General features: G+C 55.1%; 5 protein-coding genes across 7 annotated transcripts in view; 2 read left to right on the top strand and 3 right to left on the bottom strand.

Moving 5' to 3' along the window:
- Window positions 1-24138, bottom strand: part of LOC126050457 (inositol 1,4,5-trisphosphate receptor-interacting protein-like 1) — a 73853-nt gene that overhangs the window by 14544 nt on the left and 35171 nt on the right. The gene's annotated exons all lie outside the window — the stretch shown is intronic.
- Window positions 1-24138, top strand: part of LOC126050458 (inositol 1,4,5-trisphosphate receptor-interacting protein-like 1) — a 69546-nt gene that overhangs the window by 23962 nt on the left and 21446 nt on the right. The window lies entirely within an intron of this gene.
- LOC126050456 (inositol 1,4,5-trisphosphate receptor-interacting protein-like 1) overlaps window positions 1-24138 on the bottom strand; it is a 61967-nt gene that overhangs the window by 18179 nt on the left and 19650 nt on the right. Inside the window, exon 1 of one of the 2 annotated variants that reach the window (XM_049828323.1) lies at window positions 19840-19903. The exons of the other annotated variant lie outside the window; for it this stretch is intronic. The gene's annotated coding sequence lies outside the window, so the exon portion shown is untranslated. Of the gene's footprint in view, window positions 1-19839; window positions 19904-24138 lie in introns of those variants that run through there. 2 annotated transcript variants of the gene reach the window in all.
- On the bottom strand, window positions 9133-10875 carry LOC126050459 (inositol 1,4,5-trisphosphate receptor-interacting protein-like 1). The gene has a single exon (XM_049828332.1). The coding sequence runs from the start codon at window positions 10873-10875 to the stop codon at window positions 9325-9327; it is 1551 nt and encodes a 516-aa protein (XP_049684289.1). The 3' UTR covers window positions 9133-9324.
- LOC126050463 (inositol 1,4,5-trisphosphate receptor-interacting protein-like 1) lies at window positions 20186-22185 on the top strand. The gene has a single exon (XM_049828336.1). The coding sequence runs from the start codon at window positions 20188-20190 to the stop codon at window positions 21634-21636; it is 1449 nt and encodes a 482-aa protein (XP_049684293.1). The 5' UTR covers window positions 20186-20187; the 3' UTR covers window positions 21637-22185.

Here is a 24138-nt window from a genome sequence, read left to right as displayed (position 1 = left end):
GGTCGTCCATGGGCTGCAGGTGGATATCCTCTCCACCGTGGACCACCACGGGCTGCAGAGGGATCTCTGCTCCAGCGCCTGGAGCACCTCCTCCCCCTCCTTCTCCTCTGGCCTTGGTGTCTGCAGGGTTGTTTCCCTCACATATTCTTACTCCTCTCTGCCACCTGCTGTTGCACAGCAGTTTTCCCCCCCTTCTTAAATATGTTGTCCCAGAGACGCTACCACTATCGCTGATGGGCTTGGCCTTGGCCAGCAGCGGGTCCATCTTGGAGCCGGCTGGCGTTGGCTCCGTTGGACATGGGGGAAGCAGCTTCTCACAAAAGCCACCCCTGTAACCCTCCTGCTACCAAACCCTTGCCACGTAAAGCCAGCACACCTTTTTAGCTCTTTCTGGCAACCTGTCCTGCCTACAGGGTGCTCTTGCTCTGACCTAGTGTTGCTGCTGCCAGCATCCGTGAGGCCTCAGCATGAGCTGCGTTAGCCAAAACTGAAGCAGGAGCTGAAGGAACAGTCACAAACATCAAAAGCACCTGCAGAAGTCAGGGGCCTGACCCTGCCAGAAACAGCTACTCAGCCACACAGGACATCCCAAGCACCTGCACAGGCCAGGGTCACTCAGCTACACGTGACATCACCAGAATTTTAACAAGCAAGGGGCCTGATCCTGCCCTTTCAGCTACCCAGCCTCAAGGCTTGCAGTGGTCCTGGCCCTGACCCATGGGGTTTGGGGTGCCTGTCCCTGTCTGGTCCATGACCTCCAGGGCTTGCAGATGTCCTGCCCCTGTCCTAGACCTGACCCACAGGGTTTGGGGGGACCCTGCCCCTTTCCTGGCCCTGGACCACACGGTCCATAGCTTCCCGTTTAGGGCCTGAACACATCTTTGGAGCGTGGCAGGATGAAACCTCAATTTCTGTATGTCCAAGCAAAAATACGTCCGAAAAATTGTTACTTTTTGTTTGGCATAATTTGGGCCAAAAAGAAAGATGAAAACCTGGTGCTGGGGAGCCGAGAGTTGCACCTCTCTGGGACCGGCACGGGGCCTGTGCTGAGGCTTTGCTGCTTGACTCGTAACTAAAGCTCTGAAATTTAAGGATGATCTTTTAACCGCTTGCTGCCCACCACCAAACATTCATTTTACTATTTTTGAATAGCAAAACCCAGCAGTTTTAGGTCAGAGCTGACCCCAGCTGTCAAAGCAGGGCTGCTTATCACTGCCCCATCCTGGCGGGACCCAGGCAATAGCAGTTTTGGGGGATTTCACCCCAAACGATGGCTTGGGGCCACGTTTTTTGCCCCAAGCCAGTGAGATAAATATGGGAAAATATTTGGCAGAAACATTTTTCCTTGGAGATGCTCCTTTTCTCCCTGTCACTGCCTTCCCCTGGGGCTTGCTAAAACCCATCCCTCTGTGCCCCAAATCCTTCAGAGGCCTTTGTCCCCCCTGGGTGTCCCCTTTGGGTTCCCCCCCGACCTTTTGGGTGCCTCCCATGTGCCTGTGTGCCCCTTTGGATGCCTCCCACGTGCCTCCATGCCCCTTTGCGGCACCCCTCAGGTCTCTTTGGGTGTCCCCTGTCTCCCTCGTGGGTGTCCCCCAGTCCTCTCAGGGTGCCCCTTTCGCCTCCCTGCTACCCCCTAGGAAGAGAGGCCCTGGAGTCCCTCATCACTCATCCCCATCGCCATCCCCCCCACTGCTGGCACCCCCTGAAACCCCACTGTTTGTCCCAGGGTGCCCTCGGTGGAAGCCTACGAAGCAGCCATGGTGCTGAGTGGGGTGGGGGATGCGCTTGGGTACTGGGGGGGGCCGCTGGGAGTACTGCACCTCAGGACTCCGGATCCACGCTGAGCTGGCTGAGCTGGGGGGGTTGGCGGCCATCACCCTCAAGCCCCCCAAGTGGCCCATCCGTGATGACACTGTCCTCCAGCTCGCAATCACCGAGGGCCTGGCCACAGGTGGGGGGGGTGGGCAGCAGGAGTCTCCATTGCACCCCCCAGACACAGGGGAGGGTCCCCAGGAGACGGCGTCCCCATTGTACCCCAGGCCCACAGTGGAGTGAGTGTTCTGGGGGTGGGCTGTCCCTGTCATACCCCTGGCCTGCATGCCAGTTCCCTGGGGGGGGTTGGAGGTCCCTGTGATAAGCCTTGGGCTGCATGGTGGAGGTCCGGGGGTGGGTGGTGTTGGGGCTCCCCGTTATACCCCTGGGCTGTATGGGCAGGGGAGGTCCCTGGGGACATTTGGGCATTCTCATTATACCTCTGAGCTGCTTAGGGGTGTTTCTGAGGGGGTTTGGGGGTTCTTGTTATACCTCTGACCCAGACTGGAGGGTCCCTGGGAGGGGCTTTTGGGGGTCACTGGCCAGCCCTGGAGGGGGTTTGGGGGCATCCTAATTCTGCCCCCCTTTTAGGGGCTCCAGTGAGGTTCTCTGTTTCTGCCCCCCAAAAATTGGAGGGTCCCCCATTTCCACTCAAGGGGTGTCCTAATTTTCCCCACAGTCTGTGGGAATTTGTGTTCCCGTTCCTCCCATATTGGGCGCTGGGGGTGGGGGGGGTGGGGTGGTCATTTCCCTCTCCTAATTTGGGGGGCCCAGAGCAGGTTACCACTTTCCCACCCAATTCGGGGTGCTCAGGAGGATTCCCCATTTCTCCTGAGTTTTGGGGTGTTTGTGGATGTTGTCCCACTTCCCCTCCTGTTGGGGGAGTGCATGGGGGGAGAGGGGGACGGGACACTGGAGTGTCAGAGACGGAGGGATGCTGTTAGCACACTCAACTCCCGACTCCCAGGCCCTGAGGGAGCTCCCAGTCCTCCCAGCACCCTGGCACAAGTGTCCGCAGTGCCATGATTCCTAGGTTCTGCTGCCAGTCCTTGCCAGAAAACTATACCCCAGCCCACTCACAGCCTCCTGCACCCTAATAGATCCTGTTGTTGCTGTAACTGCCACCTACAGATTAGGTGGCAGTGGGGCAGTCCCAAGGGGAGGTTGAACTGGGCCAACAGAAGTCCTCCTGTCAATTTATGAGTTATGGAGAAGTGTTACTGCCTGATAGCTGGCTCTGTTGGTTTCCCACAACTGACAACTGCAGTGGCGAGACCTTATGTTTGCTTCTTCAGCTCCTTCTTGAGGAATGAGCAGCATTGAATAGGTCTGCCAGTCCAGATGGCCCAAGGTCTTGAGGAACATGAAAGAAGAGCTGCCCTCACCAGCAATTTGTTTTGATTAGCTAGCATCTAGGCGGGTTGTATTAACTTGCATCTAGGCGGGATGTATTCATGATCACCCAGTGCCCAGGGATAATGGTGGCTGGTTCATCAGAGACACTATCTGAATTTACCTTCCCAGCAGTCTAGACAGGTTATCCCTGTGGTTATGAAGCAGGTGTGAGGTGTCAGCATCAGCCCTCAGATAAGGATGTTGTACCTACAGAAGCTCCCAGCACTTAGGAAGTGCTCAGTTTTCATGACTGGGGTGAGTGGTGGCAGGCTAGCCCAGCGTCCAGACCCCTGGGTGGGAAGGAGTCAATGACAGTGCTTTGGCTCAGCCCAGATCCCCCTTCCCTCAGTGACTCTCATTCAGTAGCTACAACAAGTGCACAGCTCCAGCAGCCTCCACTAAGAGCATGGTCTGCAGCTTTTAATCTAGGCAAAATAAGGAGAAGAGCACAGTCACGGCTAACAGAAATTATTCTTACCTTTATGAGGAATGGCTTCAAGTAGAGCACTCCACTGCGTGAATATGGGCTCCTCCTTCTCTTCTTCCCCAAAGCAACTTATTTGTGAAGATCCCGGTAGTGAACAGATACTGTGCTTTCTCTTCCTCTTTCCCTCTGCAAGTGTCAACCCGAGTAAGAACAAGATGCTGTGTGATGGGACGCTCCTCTCATGTCGGAAGAATCTGTAGTGGTTATTAAAGACTCGCAGGCAGGTATAAAGAAACAGATTGTGAAAAGATGGTGTGTATTCCCTCTTCCAGCGCCAGAGGAAAACAAAGGTCACCAATCTTCTGAATGCTTCCTTGCAGTCAAGGGCTTCTGGACATGCATGCGCAAACATTAAACCTGCCACCTTGGAGATGGGGCTAGAGGGAAACCCAGCTTCGTATAGACACGCTTCAGAGGAGACATCGTGAGAAAGTGTGATGGGTTGACCCTGGCTGAACACCAGGTGCCCACGAAAGCCGTTTTATCACTCCCCCATCCTCAGCTAGACAGGGGAGAGAAAATATAACAAAAGGCTTGCGGGTCGAGATAAGGACAGGAGAGATCATTCACTATTACCGTCACGGGCAAAACAGACTCAATTTGGGAAAATTAACTCAATTTATTACAAATCACCAGAGTAAGGTAATGAGAAATAAAACAAAATCACAGAACACCTTCCCACCACCCCTCCCTTCTTCCCGGGCACAACTTCACTCCCGGATTTCACCACCAAGCCCCCCCAGCGGCAAAGGGGGACAGGGATGGGGTTTATGGTCATCACACATTATTTTCTGGCGCTTCACCTCCTCAGGGCGAGGGCTGATCACACTCTTCCCCTGCTCCAGCGAGGGGTCCCACCCACGGGAGACAGTCCTCCACGAACTCCTCCAACGTGGGCCATTCCCACGGGCTGCAGTTCTTCACGAACTGCTCCAGCATGGGTCCATTCCACGGTGTGCAGTCCTTCAGGAGCACACTGCTCCAGCGTGGGTCCCCCACGGGGTCACAAGTCCTGCCAGAAAACCTGCTCCGTGGGCTCCTCTCTCCACAGATCCGCAGGTCCTGCCAGGAACCTGCTCCAGTGCAGGGTTCCCACGGGGTCACATCCTCCTTCGGGAACCCACCTGCTCCGGCGTGGGGTCCTCCACGGGCTACAGGTGGAGATCTGCTCCACCGTGGACCTCCCTGGACTGCAGGGGGACAGCCTGCCTCACCAGGGTCTTCACCACGGGCTGCAGGGGAATCTTCGCTCCGGCGCCTGGAGCATCTCCTCCCCCTCCTTCTGCACTGACCTTGGTGTCCGCAGGCTTGTTTCTCTTACATGTTCTCACTCCTCACTCCGGCGGCTGTTTTCTCGCGTCCCAACTTTTTTTTCCTTCTTAAAGATGTTATCACAGAGGCGTTACCACTATCACTGATAGGCTCGGCCTTGGCCAGCGGCGGGTGCATCTCAGAGCCGGCTGGTATAGGCTCGCTCTCTCTCGAACACAGGGGAAGCTTCCAGCAGCTTCTTACAGAAGCCACCCCTGTAACCCCCCCCCCCACTACCAAAACCTTGCCAGACAAAACCAATACAGAAAGATGAGGTTTCCTGGCACCTTACCCACCCTGATCAAAACACTGCAACTGAAGTCAATATCAAAATTGTCACCATCCTCCCTGGGTTTCGTGGGTTTTCCATCTATTTTCCCCTCAGATGCATTGAGGAAAGAATCCACCCGTATTGTCTTCAATGTCTGCTGTGCAGACAAGGAAATGCTATATTTGTACGTGTAAAGGGATTTCTCTTGTCTTACAGGGCTGGGAGTCTGAGAGACACAAAACAGTGAAGCCATAGGTGCCATTATTTGTATAGAAATAGTTTAAATGTGAGGAAGAAACACACCTTCGACACCCTGTAGCTTCAAAAGAAGTGAGAGGAAGCATGACACATCCTGTTTCTACAACCCCTTTTCCAGTAACTCTAAAGAAAATCTTTAAACTTTAAGCGTATGCAAAGCTACTTACCTTCATTCATAGTTTTCCTGTTTTCCTCTGAGGTCAAACAGATTTATGTGTGAAAGGACAACCTGCACTTGACAGAGTGAAGCCGTTTGCCACTTCTTGTTTACACCAGTTCTGCAAAGCTAATTCCGGAGTCTCTGCCTTTTCTTGTATGATCAAACTCAATACAAACCTAAAAGCTTGAAGAGCAGAATAGGTGGCACATTTTAAATGCTTCTTCAAAGGCTGATTTGCTTCACTGTTTTCTCACGATTAAAGCAGTGCATCTGCTGAAATAACAAAGAAATTGTGCACAAAGCAAATGAAAATGCTGGAAAATCTAAGGTCAAGCAAGTTATTCTGAGTCTTAAGAATGTCCGTGGTACAGCCAAGCTCCAATCTGTCCGGTCTCTGTTCCAAAGTCAATACCTTCATTCGACGACTTTGCTCTCCCACCCTACAAATTCTTCTCAATGGCAGCCAAATTCTCATTGAAGCTCATGGGAACAAGCTCTGACACTTACATAAGTGAGTACCCCACGCACGGGAAGCATTCTTCTGAAATCAGTAGAGCCTACATTACTGTAGGTAACACAGAATTATAGAATCATTTAGGTTGGAAAAAACATTTAAGATCATCGAGTCCAACTGTTAACCTAACATTCCAACTCCACCACTAAACCATGTCCCGAAGCACCATGTTTACGTGAAACTTTTACATGTCTCTTCTTTGGACATGCTCCAGCACCTCAACATCTTTCCTCTGGTGAGGGGCCCAAAACAAGGACGCTATTTGTGGTGCGGTCTCACCAGTGCCGAGTCCGGGGGTGGGGAATCACTTCCCTAGTCCTGCTGGCCACACTATTTCTGATACAAGCCAGGATGCTCCTGGCCCTCTTGGCCACCTGGGCCACCTGCCGGCCGTCGACCGACACCCCCAGGTCCTTTTCCGCCAGGCAGCTTTCCAGCCACTCTTCCCCAAGCCTATAGCATTGTGTGGGGCTGTTAAAACCCAAGCGCAGGACCCGGCACTTAGACTTGTTGAATCCCATACAGTTGGCCTCAGCCCATCGATCCAGCCTGTCCAGATCCCTCTGTCGAGGTTTTCTACCCTCAGGCAGATCAACACTCCCTCCCAACTTGGCATCATCTGCAAACTGACTGAGCGTGCGCCCGATGCCCTCATCCAGATCATTGGTAAAGATATTGAACAGAACTCACCCCAATACTGAGCCCTGGTGAACTCCACTTGTGACCGGCCGCCAGCTAGATGTAACTCCCTTCACCGCAACTCTCTCTCATATCTCTGAGAGCATTGTCCAACTGCTTCTTGAATACCAGCAGGCTTGTGGCCGTGACCCTTTCCGGGGAGGGGCTTGTTCCACTGCTTGACCACCCTCTCGCTGAAGAACTTTTTGCTGCTATCCGGTCAGAACTTCCCTTGACGCAGCTTTAAGCCATTGCTTCGTGTCCAGTCACCGGACCCCAGGGAGAAGAGATCGGCACCTCCCTCTCCGCTCCCCGTCCTGAGGAAGTTGTAGGCAGCAATGAGGCCAGGCCTCGGTCTCCTCTCCTCTAGGCTGAACAAACCCAGTGTCCCCACCTGCGCCTCATCAGGACATGTCCGCTAGTCCTTTCACTGTCTTCGCTGCCCTCCTTTGGACACGTTCTAATATCTTTACATCCTGCTTAAATTGTGGAGCCCAAAGTTGCACATGGTACGTGAGGTGAGGCCGCAACCCTCCTGAGCGTGGTGGGTCAATCCCTTCTTGCCCCCGGCTAGCTCTACTGTGCCTAAGGTGCCCCAGGAGATGACTGGCCCGTTAGGCTGCCGGGGCACGTTGTTGACTCCTACCGAGCTTACCACCAACCAAGACCCCCCGGATCCCTTTCCAGAGCCCATACCTTCCCGTCGGCCGCCTAAGTTCCCAAGGGAGACTCCTGGTCAGCCAATCCACCCTTCTGCCCCTCTTGCTTGACTTGCGACGCATTGCAATTGCCCGCTCCTGTGCCCTTAAGAAGCGGCTCTTAAAAAGTGACCGGCATGTACGGGCAACGATACCCTCGAAAGCAGATTCCCAGGGGACCTTGCTAACGAGCTCCTTGAGCAGCCTAAAGTCTGCTCTCCCAGAAGCCAGGGGAGTAGCTCTGCGGACAGGGTTTCCCACATCGCCAACGATTTTAAACTCGACCGTTTTCTGATCGCTATGGCCAAGACAGCCACCAATCATCACTTCACCCACAAGACCCTCTCTATGTACGAACAACAGGCCTAGGAGGGCACCCTTCCTAGTCGGCTCCCGTAGTACCCGTATCAAAGAGTTGTCTTCAACGTGGGCTTCAGGAATTTCCCGGGCCTCTTCATGTCTGCTCTGTGACAGCCCCAGTTCGCAGCTGGGCAGCTGAAGCCGCCCATAAGGACGACACAGGGCGGCTGATCCAGAGATTTCCCGTGATTCCTTATAGATTCATACGTTGGCGTCCTCATCCTGGCTGGGTGATCCATAGCAGACTCCTGCAAGGACGTCCGCTTTCTTAGCTTTTCCCCGAATCTTTACGCAGAGGCTCTCAGCCATGTCGTCCCCAGCCGCAAGCGCTGTACAGTCCGACCCCTCCTTTACATACAGCGCTGCCCCTCCACCTCGCCTGCCCTGCCTCTCTCTCCCGAAGAGCCTGGAAGGGTCCGTCACTGCACTCCAGTCACAGGACTCTTCCCAGCAAGTGTCCCTTAGGCCAGCGATGTCGTTGCTCTGGGACCGAGCCGAGGCCTCTAGCTCCTCCTGCCTCTTCCTCGCACCGCGCGCTTGAGCCTACAAACGTTTCCAACGCGCTCCCGTGTCCTCGGCACATCGTGGAGCAGAGCGAAAGCTCTGCGCACTGTTCCTCCAACATTGTCGCGCCATCCCCAGCTTATCACTAGCAGGACTGATTTTACCCCTTCCCCCCTCCAAACCTAGTTTAAAGCTCTTTCAGTCAGCCCCGCACACGAAAAAGCAACAGCGGCTAACAGTGAGGGCCGTACGAGGCTCAGGAGTTTCCTGGTAACGCCTTCAACCCGAGCCGCAGGGAGGCAGAAGGCTTCCCCAAAAGGCAGGTCTGCTCGGCAGACCAGGGCAGGAGTGAATGAATTCTTTACGTTGCTTTGCCTGGGCGTGTAGCTCGTGCTTTACCTACTGCACTGTCCTCTCTCAAGCCGCAAGCTTTCCCACTTTTACCCTTCCGATTCTCTCCACCGTGCCCCTGCGGGCAAGGCACTGAGTAGCTGCGTGATGATGCCAAGCTGCCTGCTGGCATTAACCCGCAGCACCCGGGAAGCCAAAGCCCAGTGACTCGCTGAGACCGGAGCCCACTGCACCAGCTCTTCTGCAAGATGCTCCCTGACACCGTGGCAGCTGAGCTGTCAGCACCCTGTGCCCACACTCCCCGACCCAGAGACGCACGGACACTCACGGACACAGCCTTTGTCCAAACAAGAGATTTATTGACACCTTTGCGCACGGTGGATCTCCCGGAGGGAATGGACTCTCTCAGAGGGGGAAGCCCTATTTTCCCTGCGGTATGAGGTGGTAGTCTGGTATGAGGTGGTAGTCTGCCATCAGCCATGAGTCCAGCAAACACAGCTCCGTGCTTGAAGATCTCTTTCAGTGTTAGTAGAACAGCAGCCTTATGAGCTGATGTTGCAGCTCATCGAACTGACGCATTGCCTCGTTGTGGGCGGCCGGATCCTGCACCAGGTGCTGGAAGAGATTGAGTGGTTCGGCCCTTTGGAAGTCTCGGGGCAAGATTATCTCCTCAGGCACCCTCTCGTTGCCGAAGAAGAAGTGGTCGAGGCGTTCCTCCTCCAGGCAGCAGCCCAGGTATCGCATAATATCCTCCATCCGCCAAAGGAAATGCCTCCTGCGCCAGCCTGACAGGGGTATGATGGTCAGGAGGTGCATCACAACTGTCTTCAAGGTATAGGTGGAAAAGCCTGTGCCCACCAGGATGCGGGCACAGGCCTGCAGGCATCTGAGGTGGAAGCTGTCATGCGGGACCTGCCTGGCCATATGCCTGAAGAACTTTGCCTCTGCCACAGCGTAGCTCTCTGGCCACGTCGTGCTAGGGGTGAAGATGGTCTCCGTATTCTGGCTGCTCACAAAGATGTCCGAATTGCCTTGCTGCACCCCAAATACTATCTCAATGAAGAGCGTTCTTCTGGAGGTGTTTGTCAGCTGCAGCTTGCAGGAGCGGCTGGAGGGCAGCACCGTCATATTGTAGTGATGTGGCAGAGCCAGCAGCGCCCAGGATGACCTCATGAAATTCTGGAACCAGCGGGCAGTTTTCTGCACATCTAGGTAGGAGCCAGTGCAGAGGGTGTGTAGGAGGCTGGGATCCTGATCCCTCCTAAGCTCCTCCTCGGGGTGGTGGAGGAAGCACAGCATCTCTCCTGCCAGCTGCTCCCTCCTGCAGGTGCACTCCAGCACCACGCGGACATGGAAGTTCCTCGCTGGTGACTCCCCCCTGTTGCCCAACTCCAGGTGGAAGGCGTGCCCACGGGGGGGCTTCAGGGGCACGAGCAGGCAGTAGACAGCATCATCCTCCTGGGGACTCCAGCCTTCGAAGGTGCTGCCCACTTTGATGGCAGGTTGCAGCACTGGGAAGAACCTATTTGTGAAGACCTGTTGGAAGACATAGAGGAGGTCGTCCGCCAGCTCCTCCACCACTCGGCTCCTGTAGGCTAGGTTCTGCACTGGCCACTGTATGCGCTTTGCTAAAATCCTGCCCAGATTGCTCTCGTAATCAGAATCTTCTTCTTCTCTGTCTTCCTCCTCCTGCTCCTCTTCATGCTCCTGCTCTTCCTGATCGTCCTGCTCACCGTTGCTGCTGGAGCTCTCCTCATCACTGCTGCCGTCCACCTCATGGCTCCTTTTCCTCAGCCACCAGCAGAGCCCGAAGAGCAGGAGCAGGACTCCAGCAACAGCCCAGAACTGCCACTGCTGCAGGGCACCAAAGAGCAGGGCTCCCCAGGCAAAGCCGCTCTGCTCCTGCGTCCTCTGCTCCAGCTCCTGCAGCATCTGAGTCATATTCCAGCTCAGGTACTCCTCATGCTGCCACATGTGCTCGCGTGTATCCTCATCCAGCTCATCACCGACCACACGAACGTTCCAGAGGATGCTTAGCACAGCCAGAAGAATTTTGAAGAATTGTATCACAGCCATGGCCTGCAGGAGGAGGGAGAGATGGGGTTCAGTGGGGCGGGGTGGGTGGGAGCTGGCGCCGGGGGGAGCAGGGCCGGGAGCCGCAGGGAGCTGGGGGCAGGTAGGAGAGGGGGCGAGGCAGCTGGGAGGCAGCAAGGCCTGCGCCCAGCCCCGGTGGCGGCGGCACCGTGCCCTGCCCGAGGTGCTCCCGCCAGCAGCTGGGCCCTCGATGCAGGCTGAGAACCCGGCCCTCGTCCAGCCCAGCCTCCCCCCGCCTGCGCACTCACCGCTCGCCCAGGCTGTACTGGCGCAGCGCTGCCGGCTGGTGCCTTTTATACCCCCCCGCCATTGTGACGCGTCCCCTCTGATGTCACAGGTGCCGGAGCGCATCACAGGCACGCCCGCCGGCCAGCCGCGGCCTTCGGCCTCACCCCGGATCAGCGACACACGGCTGCCCTGGCGGCCTGGTGAAGGCTGGGCTCGAGTTCGTTTTCTTCACGGCAGCTTGCGTGCTGCTTTATTTCGGATCGCTTGCCGCCTGCCTGCCGACGGCAATCTGACAATCACTCACGGAACGTGCCGAGTTGGAAGGGACCCCCGAGGGTCATCGGGTCCAACCCCTGGCTCCACTCCGGGCAACCTTATAGAGAAATCACAGAATCATCGAATCACTGAGGTCGGAAAAGACCGTTAAGACCATCGAGTCCAACCGCAAACCTCACCCTGCCAACTCCACCAGTAAACCATGTCCCCGAGCGCCACGGCTACACATCTTTTAAATACCTGCAGGCATGCTGCCTCAACCACTTCCCTCGTCAGCCTGTTCCCATGCTTGATAACCCTTGCCATAAAGATATTTTTCTTAATATTCAATCAGTTGTGCAGACTAAACAACCCTAGCTCCCTCAGCTGCTCCTCAAAGGACTTGTTCTCTAGGCCCTTCACCAGCTTTGCTGCTCTTCTTTGGATGCGCTCCGGCACCTCAGTGCCATTCCTGTACTGAGTGGCCGAAAATTGAGCAGACTAATTGAGGTGAAGTCTCACCGGTGTTGTGTCCAGCAGGGGATGATGACTTCCATAGTCCTGCTGCCTAGGTCACCGAGGCTCACACAATCAAATTAAACGTGTTAAAATCAACAAGTGTATTCTTCAATCAAAATCGTTTTGAACTCCAACAACAGTCGTAAACCACAGGTTCAATGATGTAAGGGGAAATTTATACTACAGGACCTTGTTGAGAATTCTTAAGCTGTAGGGATAGTAACCCAAAACGCGCATATAACTCACTCTAATGAATGAGGGCTCTCGACCCTGAGGTGGTACTTCCAGTGCTGTGCCGACCAAGGGGGATGGTCCCCAACTGTGGACCCGCTGCTCCAGGGAGGACCAGCTTGATTTGCCCTCTGGTAGGGCACCATTTATACCACCGTCGAGTCTGGCTTGTGGTTGTATATGGTCATATTGGTCCTCATTGGTCGAGGGTCAACACTTTGTTGTTCCTGCACGTGTACCTGGTGGTTGTAACTCGACCATGCGGGTGGGGTGGCTTGACCCCCTGACTGTGGCTTCTGGGTTTTTTTTCTCTTTTTCATGGCTGAGAAGTTTCAGTCTCTATCAGGGCGAGTGTACCTGCCACACAATCCACCCCGTGACCACAGTCACAATTCAACTGGTTTCCTTGGAGTGGTGCTACAGTGACCTCTTGCCTCCAAAGTTAAAAGGGATCACAGTTTTGGTGAGTTTTGACGCTCATTGTGGATTGTCATTTCCTTCTTAGTCTGAAATCATATTGGGGTATCTAATACCTTAAAAGGTTTTAAGGGAGTATACTTAACCATTAATACAGATTTCACTACCACGCATTTCATAAAGTTTATTGAAATACAGATTACAATAATCGTAACGACAATCATTGTTAAAGATTGGAAGAGGCTGGTTATCCACCTCGACAAAGAAAATCCAAACATACCAAAAACCCTTCCCAGCCAATTAGTCCCTAGTGCAGCAACATTTGCCTCTGAGTCTCTTGCCACTTTCTTCATTTTGCTGATTTGGTCCTGAAGCAGCACCGATACATTTGGAATGTGGACACAGCAGTCATCCACTGACATGTTCAAAACTCTTCATACGCCTTTCTCCTTCAGTAGCATCAAATCCAGTATGGCTCGGTTTTGGATGGTCATTTTACTCGTATGTTGTAACTGATCGTTCAAGAGCCCCAAACTGTCAGACATAGCACTGGCTAAGGCTGATAGTTGTAGACCCAGTTCTAGAATGCTCTGTCAGTTTCATACTGGAGCAATTCCTAGCCCCAATACTGATTCCATCCACCATCCAACTTGTGTTGAGGCTTCCTGCCATCCCTTCTGAAAATCCCTTGGCCTATGATCCCACCACTTGTACGGCATAGGTCCTTCCCAATTAATAGGGCAGAGAGAAAGCACAGCTAATGTGCAGGCTAGTCCCAGGGTGGCTGGATATAGTCGGGAACCTAGGTGGCCATCAGAACATGCCCACACTAAGTTAGGGTGTGCTGAGACGCTGGATGTTTGACATGAACCTGGTGTGGTAGTAAGGGGACGACAGTAGTCTCTCTTGCTCCAGTTCAGGACAGAAGGTTGTGAGTAGCTAGTATTGCTACACAGACAGCCTTCTATTAGAGCTTCTTGGACGGGAGGTTATAGCCACAGTAATGGCATTTTATCCTTGCACCCAATTTCCACCTGACAGCTCCAGAGCAGAGATTTCCCCGCCAGTATTAGTTTTGCTTTTTCTCCATATCAGTTAGGTCCACAGGTGTGTCTAGCCCACGTGCAATTGAGGGGGCAGTCAAATGAGTTTCCGTTACATGTACCGGGACATTCACCGTTATCCTGTTCAGGGTGTTTGATACACCATGAGGTGTTTAATGGCTTTGTGTATTGTAGAGAATGTTCATTAGTGTTCCATCGAGTACTATATTCGGTAGTCCCCCATGGAATTTTGGGGCATGGTGTAGTACCGTTCCAGCTCCACCCCGTGGCCTCATGGGTAAGTTGGAGAATATAATTACATCTGCTGTTCTATAGCGAACTAGCATTTACCGCACCTGGTGACCAACTGTAGACAATATAAGTATAGCCTCCCCCCCTGCCCTCTTTGAACCTCCAGCTATAACCGTTCAATTGCTCCCATGTGAGCTCAAGGGCTAGCGATACATTGATGTCCTGCACAAAAATCAGCAGAGTGTCTTCAGCTGACTTGGGGGTAGGTAGGCAAACCGTTACAGAAGTTAGGTTCATCATCTGGGCAAATCCCACCATCATTTTTGCTACTACGTTGTCATCCAGATCTTCACCATCCACGCTGGCCACCATCATCACTGCCAGTAGGAGCACCAGGATGGCTTGTTTCTCCATTGTCCTGTAAGAAAACACAAAGCTAGGCCTCAGTCCTTTGAGACCAGGTCTCGGGGATTATCCACCGGGCACTGATATGGGGAGTCTTTCCACTCCTGTCTAGGGCTTCCCAGGCATATAAGCCTCTGGGTTTAGGCAGGGTCATAGGAACAATACCAATGGAGGGCAGCTGCAGCGTGACAGGTTGGCCCACATACATCCTTAGTGGGAACGGGTGTCCGCGATCGTCCGGTATAGAGTCATCCCGAGTTAATGGTCCCGTAGGACAAAATGCTTGAATTTTTGGACTTCAATAATTTCCCCATTGGTTATTAATAGTAAAAACTCCTAGTGGTAATCGTATGTCCCAGTTATGGCATGAAACATCAGCATGCCTTTTGATCGAACCATTGGTTCGTTCAACTATACCGTTAGCTTGGGGATAATACGGTGTGTGAACCACCCGTCTGATGCCTTCCCCTCGTGCCCAGTCTTGTACCACTGTGGCCATGAAATGTGACCCATTGTCACTTTGTATACATTCAAGGATAGGTAAAATAATAAACCATTCTCACAGAGCTTGGACTGTCTGATCTCCGGTGGCTGTGTTAATGGCGGTGGCCATAGACAATCCCGGTACCACCTCTACTCCTACCAAAATACATTTCCTCCCATGGGGTGGTTTCAAAGGGCCAACCTAATCAATCTGCCACGTGCTCCCAAGAGCCTCGCCTTGTCTGATATGCTGGGCCAGGGCTTGATTTGGGTGATCAGCCTTGAGCCTTATTCGGCATTGTGGGCAAGCTGTGAGGATTGCTTCACAGGTTTTCATAGGCACTGGCCAACCCCGGGATCAGCACTCATAATAGAGATCTGCTTTCCCTGAGTGGCTTCGCTTGATATGCAACCATTCAGCTAATGCGTCCCAATCTTCCTTCTCACTGGTGACCGTCCTGATTTGGGCCAGGTGGTCCACCCGCTGGTTCCATTTTGCAGGGGGGGTTCCATCCCGTGCGTGGCCCTTTACCCATCCCACCTTTAAAGGCCGGGACCTCCCTATTGGCAGGAGACATTGCCAGTCCTCTGTCCTCCATGCCTTTGTACGACCTCTTTCCCATTTACTAGATTCCCACTGACATATCCATTCTGTAACGCCCTGAATGGTTGCATAGGAGTCGGTATAAACGACAGTAGCACCATTCTCTGTGGCCAGTAATAGAGCCCGTAATTCTCCTACTTGTGCACTACCTTCGCCCTCTTCTTTGACTGTCTTCCCAGTACAATTTCTAATGCTACTGCTTTATATTGCCATCTTGATCCCACTGGATGGGCAGATGCATCCGTGAACCACACTCCCTGCATATCGGAGCCTGCCACAAATTCAGGTGCCTCTTCAATCGGAGAAGGTTTGTAGGGTCGACCCAACGAGGTCAGATTGGGGTTTACAGGCTGGAGGCCTTAAGCGGACCCTCTTCTAGTGGAGGCAACTGGCTAATCCCTTCTAAGTAGGCATACCCTTTCCTGACTGTGGCCTTTTGGGCTACTCCCCTGGGAGAAGGTGATCCATTAAGGATTGAGTTTAGGAAAGGAAAAGGGCCCTGTACTGTAACACCTTGTAACGTGCACAGCTTTTTGGCGTCCTTAACCACTCTAGTGATGGAAAGGACCCCCTTTTCCCAAGCCAAGTACCATTGCTCAGTCTCCTTAAATGAAGCAGAAGAGAACCACAAAGGTCTCGCCGGTGTTGGCGGTCCCTTCTGAAACATGCCACAGTGCGAAGCATGTGCAGCAAATCCCCAGTCCACCCTTAAAGGATCTCGCGGCTGCAACGGGCCTGGCCTCTGGTAGGCCTTGAGCTCATCTTTCAGGATACTGAGAGCTTCTGTATGTTGCGGAGTCCAACCCCATTTCCTTTTCTTTCAAAGCAAGTCATACAGAGGGTGGGCAATCACTGAGAGCCCGGGTATGTGTTTTCCCCAGTAGCCCAAGGTGCCTAGCAGCTGCTGTAATTCCATCTTCTTGCCTGGAGTCTGTCCCTTCTCAATCGCTGACAGAGCGTCATCAGGTACCGTGACTGCTCCAGCTACCCACCAGGCTCCTAGGAATTTAATTTCTTGTCCGGGACCTCGACATTTAGAAAGCGGAACGTCTAGCCCATTCTTGGTCAACAGACTGCAGATGGCTTCAGCCACTTGCCCTACCTGTTCCTTGTTATCTCCACCAACTACGATATCGTCTATATATTGATATATATGGATGCCTTACGGCACTTCCACAGCATTGAGAAGCTTGGCTAAGGCACCGTGGGCAACGGTAGGAGAGTGCCTGTATCCTCGGGGAAGTTGTGCCCCCTCCCAAGTAAATGCGAACTGAGGTTTGCTCTCTTGCCTTAGGGGAATCATAAAAAACATCTCCTTGACATCTAAAGCAGCGTCCAGGGGTGGGCAGCTGCCTGTATTGCCGTTACGATTTAGGTTATGCTTGGGATGGCAGCAGTTAATGGGGGGGTATTAGCTGTTTCATTTCCTACAATCAATCGTTAGTTGCCACCTCCCACCCGGTTTACGGACTGGCCAAGCTGGAGAATTACAAGGGGAACGCGTGCCACTTATGATCTGTCTTTTCTCGAGGTCGTTAATTCCTTCCGAAATCCCCCATTTGGTAGCGGGTATCGAGAGACATGGGTTACCTTAGAGGGCGGGAGCGCAGGAGCAACCCACAAAGTTTTCACGTGGGTAGCCTCTGCCCCTCTGCCTCCACAGCTCCGCACCCTGCCATCGCGTAGATACCACCGTTTGCCTGCCAGCACATCGAATCCTCGCGCATTCCCCTCGGAAGAGCTCGCAGCCACTTCCACAGCCCTCCCTCTCTCGTCGTCCCCAGGCAGCCTGAGCTCAGTTGGAGCTAGGGGACACTTTTCTGCCGCCCCTGGCACTCCTCTTATGCTGGTAGTCTTTCTGGAGGGTTTGGCTCCTAGCTCATCAGCTAGCTGTTTGTATTTAAAACACTAATTCGGGCCCCTGGATCAGTCAGGAACTCCGAGCTCACCCGTCCTGGACCCGCAGGAACGTGGAGAAGGCTCCTCAGCAGCAGACCCCGGGGAAGAACTCGCCGCGCGGCCTGGGCCCGGGCGGCCCGAACCCCGAACCGCAGCTCCCAGCTTCTTGCCTCTTCCCGTTCCCCTCGCAGTGCCGCGCGAGCGGGGGGGCGGCTGCCGGCGTCTCCCTTCGGTCTCCGATTCTCCCCTCTGGCGATTCCACCGGCTGCCGGCTTTCCTCCGCCGCTCATCATCCCCTCCGGGATCGGGCTCATCCCCTCCGGGATCGGCCCGCCGACCCGGCCCGCCCCGGGGACGGGGGTCAGGCCCGCGCCAGGGGCGGGGCGGCGTTCGGGGCGGGGCTTGCGACTGCCTTGCCGGACCTGCCCGCCGCCCGCCGCGCCGCCCTCCGGCCCCGCCCGCCCTCCGGCCCCGCCCCCCCCCGCCCGCCCAACCCTCGCGCCGCCCTCCGGCCCCGCCCCCCCTCCGGCCCCGCCCCCCCCGCCCGCCCAACCCTCGCGCCGCCCTCCGGCCCCGCCCCGCCCTCGCGCCCGAGAGCCGCGGCGCCTACGCGGGCCGGGCGGTGAGGGGCGGTTTTTGCGGGGTGCGCTCAGCCCTTTCTCTGAGGGGCGGCCTCGGAGGCTTTCTGAAGCGTCCGTAGCCCTCTGAGAAGAGGTCTGAGGTGGCGGGGGCCCACCTCGGTGGGCGTCGCCATCCCTCGCTGCCTGCCCCCTGTCAGAGAGTCTTGGGATCGTCTGGGTTGGAAAAGACCGTCAGGATCGTCGAGTCCAACCACCGACCGTGCCCACTAAACCGTGTCCTGACGTGTTTTTTGAATACCTCCAGGGACGGTGACGCAGCCACTTCCCAGGGCAGCCACCCTTTGACAGCCCCCTCAGCCAAAAACCTCAATCTCCCTTGCCGCAGCTTGAGGCCATCTCCTCCCGCCCTACCTGCAGCCACCTGACAGAAGAGACCAGCACCCACAGACATACGTCTCCTGAACACAGGGGGCCTTTTGCACCCCCTCCGTTGACCCCGACAGTGCCTTGACCCGAACAGGAACGGAGTCTCCTCTCTCCTTGGGCTCCGCACCCCCAGCCCGATGGGCTACTCGGGACGTTGTCGATTGACCGTCCCCAGGTCCGTCAGCCAGAAACGCTCCCCATCCCAAGAAACCCCCAGCTGCATCACCACTGAAGAGCATCGAATGTACCCCCACGAAAGAAACTCCCCCACGCTCTTGAGGAGGGCGGGTGTCACCGCAGCAGCAGCCAAGATGTCAGTAAACCGCTTCTCTGAGCAAAAGCCGCGTCCATGAGGGTCCGTGATATGAGCATGCTGGGTTACTCTTTCTAAAGCTTAAGCGTTCTAATTGTGAAAGGATTTTCAGCCATGGGTTTCTCTACGTTTGCTTTATTAACAGCTCCGAGCTGGGCCACCACCGCAGTGAATGGCGCACTCCCAAAAGTTTCCAAACCTTACGTACCCTTTTGCCACCCATTCTCCCAGTCCAAAGCCTCTGTAATTTTCCAGCCCATTTTCTGTTCTCATATCGTTATCGCTCATCATCTTACCTCATCCATGCTCCATTCTCATGTCTCGGTTCTTCTGAGATTGGTAGTCGTAGGCAGAAGGTCTCCGGTCACCATCATCTTCTTACACTTCAAAGGGGCCTATGAATTTCTAAAGAAACCGCTCAGGTTATTTCATTAATTTATCTTGCTCTAAAGTCCATCACTGACTCCCACCTCTTAGGTCTAAGAGGTATGATCCTTCCTCTCTTGGTACAGCTTGGCTGGATTTTAAGCCAGCCATGAAGAGGGAGTCTCAGAGAACAATTAAGCAGCTCATAGATATTGTTTTATAAGCACCTGCATTCTATTAATCATATCTAAAACAATTTCTAATCATTAGTTATACGTCTAATATGAATAGTCTTAAAACAATGAGGCTTAAGGCCTAGTTCCTTTCACACCAATGTTGCTTGTGTAGTATTCGTTTCCCCTGACGTCACTGAACCGCTGGTTTACTAATGTTCTTGGAGTTCTAGACAATTTTCATTGAAGAACAGACATGTTGATTTTAAAATGTTTCCTTAGATTGTCTGAGCCTCAGCGGCGCAAGACGTGAAGGAACGGCTTAAAGCTGCGTCACGGGCAGTTCCGATGGGATATAAGGAACAACTTCTTCAGCGAGAGGGTGGTCAAGCAGCGGAACAAGCCCCTGCCCGGAAAGGGTCACGGCCCCAAGCCTGATGCTATTCAAGAAGCCTTTGCACATAGTCTCATCCTACGATACATACTGGAGGTTGCCTCGTGCGGAGCCAGGGGTTGGACCCGATGACCCTCGGGGGTCCCTTCCAACTCGGGACGTTCTGTCAGATTGCCGTCGGCAGGCAGGCGGCAAGCGATCCGAAATAAAGCAGCACGCAAGCTGCCGTGAAGAAAACGAACTCGAGCCCAGCCTTCACCAGGCCGCCAGGGCAGCCGTGAGTCGCTGATCCGGGGTGAGGCCGAAGGCCGCGGCTGGCCGGCGGGCGTGCCTGTGATGCGCTCCGGCACCTGTGACATCAGAGGGGACGCGTCACAATGGCGGGGGGGTATAAAAGGCACCAGCCGGCAGCGCTGCGCCAGTACAGCCTGGGCGAGCGGTGAGTGCGCAGGCGGGGGGAGGCTGGGCTGGACGAGGGCCGGGTTCTCAGCCTGCATCGAGGGCCCAGCTGCTGGCGGGAGCACCTCGGGCAGGGCACGGTGCCGCCGCCACCGGGGCTGGGCGCAGGCCTTGCTGCCTCCCAGCTGCCTCGCCCCCTCTCCTACCTGCCCCCAGCTCCCTGCGGCTCCCGGCCCTGCTCCCCCCGGCGCCAGCTCCCTCCCTCCCAGCCCCACTGAACCCCTTCTCTCCCTCATCCTGCAGGCCATGGCTGTGATACAATTCTTCACCCTGGTTGTTGAAAGCATCCTCTGGAATGCTCTGCAGGAGCTGGCGCAGAGCGGCTTTGCCTGGGGAGCCCTGCTCTTTGGTGCCCTGCAGCAGTGGCAGTTCTGGGCCGTTGCTGGAGTCCTGCTCCTGCTCTTCGGGCTCTGCTGGTGGCTGTGGAAAAGGAGCCAAGAGGTGGACGGCAGCAGTGATGAGGAGAGCTCCAGCAGCAACGGTGAGCAGGACGATCAGGAAGAGCAGGAGCACGAAGAGGAGCAGGAGGAGGAAGACAGAGAAGAAGAAGATTCTGATTACGAGAGCAATCTGGGCAGGATTTTAGCAAAGCGCATACAGTGGCCAGTGCAGAACCTAGCCTACAGGAGCCAAATAGTGGAGCAGCTGGCGGGCAATATTCTCCATGTCTTCCAAGAGCACTTGACAAATAGTTTCTTTCCAGTGCTGCAACCAGCCATCAAAGTGGGCAGCACCTTCGAAGGCTGGAGTCCCCAGGAGGATGATGCTGTCTACTGCCTGCTCGTGCCCCTGAAGCCCCCCCGTGGGCACGTCTTCCACCTGGAGTTGGGCAACAGGGGGGAGACGCCAGCGAGGAACTTCTGCGTCCGCGTGGACCTGGAGTGCACTTGCAGGAGGGAGCAGCTGGCAGGAGAGATGCTGTGCTTCATCCACCACCCCGAGGAGGGGCCAAGAAGGAATCAGAACCGCAGCTTCCTACACACCCTCTGCACTGGCTCCTACCTAGATGTGCAGAAAACTGCCCGCTGGTTCCAGAATTTCGTGAGGTCAGCCTCGGCGCTGCTGGCTCTGCCACGTTGCTACAATATGACGGTGCTGCCCTCCAGCCGCTCCTGCAAGCTGCAGCTGACAAACACCTCCAGAAGAACGCTCTTCATTGAGATAGTATTTGGGGTGCAGCAAGGCAATTCGGACATCTTTGTGAGCAGCCAGAATACGGAGGCCATCTTCACCCCAAGCACGACGTGGCCAGAGAGCTACGCTGTGGCAGAGGCGAAGTTCTTCAGGCATATGGCCAGGCAGGTCCCGCATGACAGCTTCCACCTCAGATGCCTGCAGGCCTACGCCCGCATCCTGGTGGGCACTGGCTTTTCCACCTATACCTTGAAGACAGTTGTGATGCACCTCCTGACCACCATACCCCTGTCAGGCTGGCGCAGGAGGCATTTCGTGCGGCGGATGGAAGATATCATGCAATACCTGCGCCGCTGCCTGGAGGAGAAACGCCTCGACCACTTCTTCTTCGGCAACGAGAGGGTGCCTGAGGAGATAATCTTGCCCCGAGACTTCCAAAGGGCCGAACCACTCAATCTCTTCCAGCACCTGGTGCAGGATCCGGCCGCCCACAACGAGGCAATGCGTCAGTTCGATGAGCTGCAACATCAGCTCATAAGGCTGCTGTTCCACAGACACTGAAAGAGATCTTCACGCACGGAGCTGTGTTTGCTGGACTCACGGCTGATGGCAGACTACCACCTCATACCAGACTACCACCTCATACCGCAGGGAAAAAGAGGCCTTCCCCCTCTGAGAGAGTCCATTCCCCCCGGGAGATCCACCGTGCGCAAAGGTGTCAATAAATCTCTTGTTTGGACAAAGGCTGTGTCCGTGAGTGTCCGTGCGTCTCTGGGTCGGGGAGTGCGGGCACAGGGTGCTGACAGCTCAGCTGCCACGGCGTCGGGGAGCATCTTGCAGAAGAGCTGGTGCAGTGGGCTCCGGTCTCAGCGAGTCACTGGGCTTTGGCTTCCCGGGTGCTGCGGGTTAATGCCAGCAGGCAGCTTGGCATCATCACGCAGCTACTCAGTGCCTTGCCCGCAGGGGCACGGTGGAGAGAATCGGAAGGGTAAAAGTGGGAAAGCTTGCGGCTTGAGAGAGGACAGTGCAGTAGGTAAAGCACGAGCTACACGCCCAGGCAAAGCAACGTAAAGAATTCATTCACTCCTGCCCTGGTCTGCCGAGCAGACCTGCCTTTTGGGGAAGCCTTCTGCCTCCCTGCGGCTCGGGTTGAAGGCGTTACCAGGAAACTCCTGAGCCTCGTACGGCCCTCACTGTTAGCCGCTGTTGCTTTTTCGTGTGCGGGGCTGACTGAAAGAGCTTTAAACTAGGTTTGGAGGGGGGAAGGGGTAAAATCAGTCCTGCTAGTGATAAGCTGGGGATGGCGCGACAATGTTGGAGGAACAGTGCGCAGAGCTTTCGCTCTGCTCCACGATGTGCCGAGGACACGGGAGCGCGTTGGAAACGTTTGTAGGCTCAAGCGCGCGGTGCGAGGAAGAGGCAGGAGGAGCTAGAGGCCTCGGCTCGGTCCCAGAGCAACGACATCGCTGGCCTAAGGGACACTTGCTGGGAAGAGTCCTGTGACTGGAGTGCAGTGACGGACCCTTCCAGGCTCTTCGGGAGAGAGAGGCAGGGCAGGCGAGGTGGAGGGGCAGCGCTGTATGTAAAGGAGGGGTCGGACTGTACAGCGCTTGCGGCTGGGGACGACATGGCTGAGAGCCTCTGCGTAAAGATTCGGGGAAAAGCTAAGAAAGCGGACGTCCTTGCAGGAGTCTGCTATGGATCACCCAGCCAGGATGAGGACGCCAACGTATGAATCTATAAGGAATCACGGGAAATCTCTGGATCAGTCGCCCTGTGTCGTCCTTATGGGCGGCTTCAGCTACCCAGCTGCGAACTGGGGCTGTCACAGAGCAGACATGAAGAGGCCCGGGAAATTCCTGAAGCCCACGTTGAAGACAACTCTTTGATACGGGTACTACGGGAGCCGACTAGGAAGGGTGCCCTCCTAGGCCTGTTGTTCGTACATAGAGAGGGTCTTGTGGGTGAAGTGATGATTGGTGGCTGTCTTGGCCATAGCGATCAGAAAACGGTCGAGTTTAAAATCGTTGGCGATGTGGGAAACCCTGTCCGCAGAGCTACTCCCCTGGCTTCTGGGAGAGCAGACTTTAGGCTGCTCAAGGAGCTCGTTAGCAAGGTCCCCTGGGAATCTGCTTTCGAGGGTATCGTTGCCCGTACATGCCGGTCACTTTTTAAGAGCCGCTTCTTAAGGGCACAGGAGCGGGCAATTGCAATGCGTCGCAAGTCAAGCAAGAGGGGCAGAAGGGTGGCTCGGCTGACCAGGAGTCTCCTTTGGGAACTTAGGCGGCCGACGGGAAGGTATGGGCTCTGGAAAGGGATCCGGGGGGTCTTGGTTGATGGGAATTTACTCAGCAATTACCATCACGGGCAAAACAGACTTGACCTGGGTAAATTAATGTAATTGATTGCTAACTGATTAGGGTAATGAGAAATAAAACCAAATTTTAAAACACCGTCCTCCTGCCCCTCCCTTCTTCCCAGTCACAGTTTCACTCCCAAATTCTCTCCCTCCTTCCCTCCCAGCGGCGCAGGGTGACGGGGAATCGTGGTTGGGTGCAGTTCATCGCACGTTGCCTATGGCGCTCCTTCCTTCTCAGGGGCAGCAGTCATCACTCTTCCCCTGCTCCAGCGTGGGGTCCCTTCTACGGGAGACAGTCCTCCATGAATGTGTCCAGCGTGGGTCCTTCCCATGGGCTGCAGTTCCCCACGAACTGCTGCAGCGTGGGTTCCTTCCACAGGGTGCAGTCCTTCAGGCACAGGCTGCTCCAGTGTGGGTCCCCCGCGGGGTCACAGCCTCCTTCGGGCACCCACCTGCTCCGGCGTGGGGTCGTCCATGGGCTGCAGGTGGATATCCTCTCCACCGTGGACCACCACGGGCTGCAGAGGGATCTCTGCTCCAGCGCCTGGAGCACCTCCTCCCCCTCCTTCTCCTCTGGCCTTGGTGTCTGCAGGGTTGTTTCCCTCACATATTCTTACTCCTCTCTGCCACCTGCTGTTGCACAGCAGTTTTCCCCCCCTTCTTAAATATGTTGTCCCAGAGACGCTACCACTATCGCTGATGGG

Source organism: Accipiter gentilis, chromosome 25 (assembly GCF_929443795.1).
Source record: "Accipiter gentilis chromosome 25, bAccGen1.1, whole genome shotgun sequence".
Lineage (NCBI taxonomy): Eukaryota > Metazoa > Chordata > Aves > Accipitriformes > Accipitridae > Astur > Astur gentilis.
This window is presented reverse-complemented; position numbering and strand designations above follow the sequence as displayed.